Source organism: Centruroides vittatus, unplaced genomic scaffold (assembly GCF_030686945.1).
Source record: "Centruroides vittatus isolate TY-2023 unplaced genomic scaffold, ASM3068694v2 contig_341, whole genome shotgun sequence".
In the NCBI taxonomy this organism is placed as follows: domain Eukaryota; kingdom Metazoa; phylum Arthropoda; class Arachnida; order Scorpiones; family Buthidae; genus Centruroides; species Centruroides vittatus.
The window spans coordinates 1,961,211-1,969,515 of record NW_027122166.1 but is presented as its reverse complement, the minus strand read 5'-3'; the positions used below and the strand labels follow the sequence as shown (position 1 = coordinate 1,969,515).

General features: G+C 38.5%; 1 protein-coding gene across 1 annotated transcript; it reads left to right on the top strand.

Annotated features, from left to right (window-relative positions):
- Positions 1-3,085: 3,085 nt before the first annotated feature.
- On the top strand, positions 3,086-7,193 carry Actbeta (Activin-beta). Its single transcript, XM_067268868.1, has 2 exons — positions 3,086-3,766; positions 6,118-7,193. Exons 1-2 carry the CDS (start codon positions 3,346-3,348, stop codon positions 6,978-6,980), a joined length of 1,284 nt encoding a protein of 427 aa, XP_067124969.1. The 5' UTR covers positions 3,086-3,345; the 3' UTR covers positions 6,981-7,193.
- Positions 7,194-8,305: the final 1,112 nt, after the last annotated feature.

Genomic DNA, 8,305 nt, shown 5'->3' with positions numbered 1-8,305 from the left:
TCTATTTTACATAAAACCGATAACGATATGCGTTGTTAGCAAGCAATTCTAGATTATGGTGTTGGACTATATTTTCAAGAATAAGCTATATTTGTCTACTGATAATTTATTTATATAGTCAGATTGATTATACGCTAGACTACAGATAATTATAGCAAACTAAAAAGGAAAAAAAAAACAACCTTTCTGAAAAAGTCGACTGTTTTCGATACATTTATTCGAAGATACAATTTTTCTTAGAGATTTTTTAAAAGAATGTTCTATATAAAAAAAAGAAACATCACAAAAAGATCATTTAAAATTTAAAGATATAAAAACTTCTACTATAAATGTAATATTATATACTTAATATATATCTTTTCTAGGTTAATAAAGATAATCGAGTAATGTAATTTAATAAAATTATTAAATGAATAGAAATACGAGGGGGAAAAAATGTTAATCGAAACTAGTTCTGGCAAGAAACCAAAACTGTTTTTCGATCCATTTTTTAAATAAAAATAAAATATGATAAAAATGCATTTGTTAACTGCTTCCAGTTTAGTTTTTACTTTTGGCGTATAATTCGGGATTCGAATTTTAATCTATTTTTCAAAGGAAGTATAAGAAAAAATGGAGCCGATATACGAAGATGTTAAAACAATAGGGGCATTTTCACCCGTTTTTGAAGGGCGTCCACTTGTCGCAACGCATTAAGAATGAATTGCATAAAGACACGCTTTGGCATTGTTTACATTAGAGTTCATTGTTTCCTCGGCGTATCCATTAATGGAAATGCTCCTTTTCTATAATTAAAAGCACTTTCTAAATTTAATCAAACCTTTATCCGTTTTAATCTAATCCGAGTTTTAAGATTGGCTTGCACTTTTGTCCAACTCTATAAATAGCTTAAATTAATTGAAAACTAATGGATCCGAGTCGGTTTTTAACGGGGGATAGTCGAAGACCCGACTTTGCACTTCGACACCTCCAGGTGCAATTATCGGTAGCTAAATGTATCTTCGGTAAAGTAAACACCGAAAATAACATTTTAGAAAACAAAAATACGAAGTAGAACTGCGAATATTCTTTAATTGGATTGTCGCTGAAAAGCGGGACGACAATAGAATTAAATGAATCCATTTATACACGCCTTTATCGAGGTTTATACAAGTTTAAATTGAGTTATTTAATTTATTAAGTTTGAATAATTTAGTTTTGAAAATAAATATGTCGTTCGGGGTTCTGCCAGTGTTTCTAGAGCGCAGAGTTGTTTTATCATCACACCTTGTGTCTTCCGCATAACACGCTTTGGACAGTCGAGCGGCTAGGAAGAATAGCGGATATGACAAAACCTAACAAACACACGGAAAGTGTCAGACCGTATCGGGGTCACAGTGGTCAACCTTCACCTGAGTCTGCTCTTTTGTCAACCGGGTCTAACGTCTTCCGTCACACACACCTTTAAAATATCCGGTGCGAAGTAAAAGAACGAAAAACACAAAAATGTATTCTGTTATTTTTAGCTTAGAAAATTTAAATTTAAATCATTAAAAGCGTTCGATAGATTTTTCTTCTCAGGAAGGTTGACGTCACGGCCGAGTTAAAAATAGAACGACGTTCGAGTCTCCTTCGCGATACGGGATAGAAAAGTTCAATTTTAAGGCAGAAATGCGAATGTTGGTAGTGTTAATTGAAATCTAATGGCCTTTATATTTCTGTAATTATCGGAAAGAAAAAGTGTTTAATATCGTTTAGTGAGTGTCCCGTTCCTGATTTACATCACTTAGTCTTCTATAGTAAACAGTAATTAAGAATGTCTACTGGTCGATTATTCCTTGGATATAGGCCAGGAAATTGCAAGTCTGCCCAGTCCGCAACTGACCTCATTTCTAAGAGAACTTTTAGTTAAGAAGCTTCTATTAGTCTGGTCGACTAAACAATATCCGATATCTTACTTCAATTACTTTCCAAGGAAAATCTTCATTTGTTTTATATCTCATTAGCGTAAAGGGGTGCCGTTTCATTTTTATCCCTTCTGCCGCCGTGACGTCACCGAGACACTCGTGACGTAGTCGGTCGTCGCCGTAGATTTGTAGGAACTGTCCGAGTCATTGACCTCCGTTTGGACACAGTTAACGGTGTCGAATGCCTGTATAACGGCCCCTTCCATCTGCCTGAATTTTTGTAACGCTCGGAAGCCCGACGACTTTACTACAGACCCCAATGCTCCCTTTGTAAAATGCTTAAAATATGGAAGACAGGCCGATAATTATCACACGCGCGTTTCGTGACTAGAGGACATCGTTTAGAGACTCCGCCACTACCGTCGGAGAGTACAGATTGTTAAGTTCACCTCGCAGCAGGACCAATTGTGTCTAGAAAAGCCATGCACCTACCTATCTTATGCAAAATTAGTAGGTTACGCGAATACTTAAATGTTGGGTGGAAAAAGGTTAACAGTTATTGACCCGCGAGAATATGCAAAACATTATGAAAGGAGTAGTTAAAAACGCATCGATTGTGAAGAAAGAATACCTGGCAAAAGGTTGTCATGCTGCCGTGCAATTCACTTAATAGACTAGAAATGTTGCATCCAGGTTGCGTGTGTCGGAGCAACGCATGGATATAAATGTCTACAACCTTGTTTGCTTTAGTAGCGTATTGGCAACAAAAATATAAAAGATGCGCCGATACACGTGATTATTATTACTATTTGCGTTAACAACCGATATACATATACGGTGATTTATGTGCATGTAAAACTTTCGGTCATTCGCCGTGTTAGCATAACTCTTCTAGTTGCTATGAGACGTAACGGAGATGAGTATACAACAAGCAATGTCTTGCTAATTTGTCAGGATGTGGTTGAACTGATTCACGTCCAACCTCCTACACTTCCTTAACTTTATTCGTGTATAATTTTAACTTCAATTAGGAGTGTCAAGTTAAAACGACGTCGACGATTTCATTTGTGAAAATTCTCTGGCGAAAACAGTCGATATCGGAAAAATAATACGCCTGTTAAAACTTGTGTTTAACCATCCGAGACGGAATTAAAGTAGTTTTGCTCCACCCGTCCACCCAGGAGAGGCGTACCTTTCTCCACCACCATTTTTCCCGGTCAGTTCGTCCTTGAGACGAGCAGAAACAAGAGTGAGACCACAGCCACACATACAACGGACCTTTAATAGAATGGTCAAGGTCTGCTATTTGTAAGGATGCGGTGCTCAACACCATAATGTGTATTGCCATTTGGTGGCGTCCAGCTTACGCCAACTGCCGCCAGTCGTCGCACTTCAAGACAGACGACGAGTGTCCAGAGATTACGTACTCCGTGTAACCGGTGCAGCACTGTGTCGAGCTATGACGCGTCAGCAGCCTGGGGCACAGCGTCAAGCCGTCACGGCTGTTGTGTTACTATGTGCCGCACTACTGCAGGCGGCCGTCCTGCCCGTCGACACAGGTCATGGATTAACCGATACTTTGCTCATAAACACGTGTCCCCACTGTATCACTGTAGGTGACCGTCAACTGGCCAACCGCCTGAAAGTCGAAGCAATCAAACAGCAAATTTTATCCAAGTTGAGCCTTCGGGAGAAGCCAAACATCACTGCCCCCGTGCCACGGGAAGTAGCTCTAGAAGCCCTGAGGCGGATAGGCTTACAGTCCATGCTGCCTCCGGAACATTCCATCCTAAGAGACGACGCAGATGTCAACGGCGGCAACCTCGGTCGAGACGACTATTACGGGAGAACATCCGAAATAATTGCTTTCGCTGAGCCAGGTGAGTCAAATCCACCGTATTCTCTCCTCCATAACGCTAACTCTAGTCACGTATCGACGTAACACTCGTAACTCGACACATAGGTAAACGACTCGCCACGCTTCCTGTATCGTAATTGCACTCTATAAGTAAATGACATTTGCTCCTTTCGTGCTATTTTTAAACAACCAAAAACTAATCGACTGTATTTAAATTAATTATGAAAATAAAAACAATAATGACTTGGTAGAAAGAATGAATCGGTTATGTCTCGTTCTGTATATAGGTCATTTAAAAAGCGACAGACGAGGAAATAAAGATAGCACCATAAACATTGCAACCTGTCCCAAATATCCAATACAATACAGCACCTCTTTTCAGGTATGTGTCTGACAATCGGATTAGGTACTCAGTCAGTCGAACCACACCCAATTATTAACATCATGTCAAAGAACTTTCTACTGATTTTTCTTTCTCTCACCGCCACATTAACCAGTTTGCGATAAAAACGGCGGCTAGACGGACTATAAAGATGTCTGCAATTAAAACACTCGCTGGTGTCTGAGCAATGACAACCTGCAAAGCATACCAATGCATGCTGATACGGTGATTATGGTTATTTATAGACGAAAAATTCTCTACAATCTCGTAAACCTCTTGCTTCAAAACGGTAGAAAGAAAATTGACACATTTAACACAACGTCGTTAGTCTAAAAAAAGAGGTCATGCAATTCTTATAATAATACTTCTTGTAATGCTGTTTTCTTTTAAAATTCACTTAAGTAAATTTCGTCTTTCCAGTCGAAATTACCCGGAAGTTAAGAGTGTAATTCTCTTCTACGGTTTGCGATCTGCCGAAGAATTTCAAAAATTAAAAACAAATAATGTTTGGCATTTTTTTTTGTAATTTCAGGTTTGACAGCGATCAGAAACTGCAAAGTTTTATAGAAAGTTTTCCGCAAAAGATCATTTCTAGTTCGATATACTTTAAAATGATCTTTTTTGACGCGCCCATTAATTAACTAATTCATTAAAGGCCGTTAGCTGGCAAGTTTCAATTCAACTACTTCCAGAAAGTGTCAATGTTCCTCCACTTGAAAAATAAGTGGATCGTAAGAGTTAAACCGAATTAATAGCTTAAAAGAAGAGCTTATAATATGCAAGATTTAAATAAAAATGCTTTTTCGTCTGAAAATTATTCAAGGTTAATAATATGTTATGAAAAAATTAAACTAGTTGGGCGTGCTTTGTTCAGTAAATAGAATGGGCGGTTATATGTAAAACTAAGTAAAATTCGACGACGAATTTAACTCGTCAGTAGTTTTAAAAGTTGTTATCATCTCTGTTAGAAGTTTCTAATTGATGTTAACTGTCAAGAATAGTGCGTATTATGGTCGTTAAGAAAAGGGAAACGATAAAGATTTAAAGAGCAATCGGTACGTCATGTTCGATATTTAAGAAAGACTGAGGGCAAATCCTTAGAGGAGGAGAAATTTTAAGAGAAAGCGAAAGAGGCCACGTATGTGTCAATGACCACTACTCAAATGAGTAGACGACGTGTCGAGAGAATATTTGAATACTGTCTGCTACTAATTTATCCTATAAATTGTATACTAAGATGAGCTTTTGTACATTGACGATCGAAAGCTTTCTCGTGTATTCGTCTACAGACCAAGTCTACATCATCTTCGGATGTTTTAGAAAATATCATTTTGGCATAAGTCCAATTTCTACTGGCCTTTTACCACGCGAGTTGCAGCCATACACTTCGCCCAAATGGATACATTGAAATAATCACAAATATATCCTTTTTATGATGGAAAGCTTTCTTTTGAAAAATTTTCTACTTTTCTCTTAGTTTAAAAAATAAAAAATAAACTGTAAATACGTGAAAACGTTTATACATCCTCTCAACAATGTGGAACGAAAATTAAATTAACTTTCCCATACAATGTCATGGCAGCACTTAGGAAATCGTTGTAGAGAGTACTTCCAGTTTTTGTTAAAGATAATGGGTGTAATATTTTATATATTTTTTTTTATATAAGGTCTACGTTTAGTATACCTTAACTAAAACGTTTGATGGCAAATACGATGTCTTACAGTCGAAAATCTGTTACAAACAGGTGCTTAACATTTGCAGTTTGTCTTATTACAGAATAAATTTAGACTTTTATCTTTTTATAAACCGACAAGTTTTTTAATTATGGTGACAAATACTTAGAGAAATCGGGTATTAGAAAGACAAGCATCCAACCTACTGACGATTTTCTTTGATAAGTTTCTAGAAAATATGAAAAACGATTTACATTTGTTTTGTTATTAATCCTATATCTGATGTATTGAATGAAATAAGGTTTTTGACATTTCAGGTTCGAGTCTAAACGGCCACGTGCTGCTCGACTTCTATCACCCTCACGAGCACGTCCACCGATTACGAGTGACAGCGGCCACCCTGTGGATTCAACTTCGATATTCGTCGTCGAGTCAGACTCGTCGTTCGCGACAGACGTTGAGAGAACCTCCGGTCACGTTATATGTCTTTCGTGTGCCCGCTACTAACGTGAGTAGTGCGGCCAACCCGGATGGTTCTCTACCATACAAGATGTTGACCTCGCACAAGGTAACACACGCGGGATGGAGGAGAATCGACATGGGAGATGCGGTTCAGCGATGGTTTTCCAGTTCGAATCACGAAAAGTTGACTTTATTAGTCGATTGCGGCGGTTGCGAACGACGTTTGGAATTGGTGCTCTTCAACGAAACACTGCTGTCGAACAATTCGACTTTTAAGCACATACCCAAGAGGTTAAGACATTCCGGAGGTCATAATCTACGACCGTTTCTCGCAATTACTACAGAAATGATACGTCAGAGACGTGCTCGACGACACGCGGTCACTTGCGACTCACAAACGACTCAGTGCTGTAAACAGACATTGTATGTCAATTTTCGAGAATTGGGATGGGCGGACTGGATCATCGCTCCCAAAGGCTATTATGCTAACTATTGTATGGGAGACTGTGCCAGCACCAGACGTCCTCCCGATACGTTCGTAAGTTTCCATACGCACATCCTGGAAGAATACCGTAATCGAAACCCTTATGCTTCCATTACACCCTGCTGTGCCCCTACGAAACTTTCTCCTATGTCACTCATCTACTTCGATCCCGATATGAATATAATCAAGACTGATCTTCCCAAAATGATCGTGGATGAGTGTGGATGTACGTAACCTACAAGAGATATTGAGGAGCCGAATTCGTCATCCGGTGACACTCGAGATCTTGCTTCGAGCAGCCACCTTTGGCATCTTGCTGGTTTTTGAAGCATTCTGGTGACGAGTGGTGAATAGGAAAAGTCGACTCGATGGTATGAGACGCCAATCGTCCCATTTTTGTACCATAGACAGAGAAAGAAGGTGTTGTAATAAAAATGTTCATGGCGACGTTGATTTTTTCTATTATTCGCGAAACGATTACTATTAAAGTTAAATTTTATGAGTAATGTTCTTCATAGAATAATTACTTTCAAAATGAGAACTAATCATATAACAGACAGACGACAGGACAAGCCAAGCGCCACTCGACTAGTTTTCCATTAATGTAATTATTACACGACTACATGTATATATATTAGTCCTCGTCTGTACTGAATAACTTTATCGTCGTGCTAGACAATAACAACTCCATTTGTTTATTATAATTGGCTAGATGGCTTATAATTGCCATAAAAAATAAGTATCGGGGGCGTTCGAATATACGGACACAAGCAAATTCTGCGCACTTCAATCAATCGTTACGAGCGTTCAGGGCAGAAAAACAAACATAATCGCGGACCCGGAACCACCAAGGTCTGGCTGTACTGCTAGGGTGGTCCTGAGCGACCTGTTCACCGTCGTTTTTAACTAGATGACCTCGTCAGGGAAGTCTAAACAGACAACTCTTCGCTTGACGAGAACACACCTATTTTGACTCCAAGGCCTCGAAGACTCGAAGATTATGCTAATGAACAACACAAAAACGGCATATAGTTAACGACTGGCCACTCCTTCTCTTGTTAAAATAATGTTTTCGTGTCCGTAAGCGTCTCAAATGTCCAGTCTGTGTTGAGTCGTCTAGCCAATGTCTGGCACGTCCTGGCTGAAAGCCAGATAATCTCTCACGTGTGAAAGGTTGAGAAAAATCGCCGTTTGTAAATAGTTTTCAAATTTGCTTTTTATACACAGCTTAACAATTTCGGTAAAAGAATGAAAAGGCACTCAGGACAGCTTCGAATTAATTATTATTATTTTTTTAAATAAGAACAATATTAATGATTTAAAAGGGTAATTGTTAGTGGAATTTTTAATTTAATTAGTCGAAAACATCAGAGTCGTGCATAAACGCTTTAACAGATGGACTAAAAAGGAAAGAGACGATCACTTTTGGCGCTAATCTTTGGTTTAATAACGATCCGTAGGTCAAAAATGTATCACTGTGGCATTCATCCAACTGTTTCAGGGACAAATTACACTGACAAAAGAATAGAAACGACGAATGAACTGACATACGTCTCATT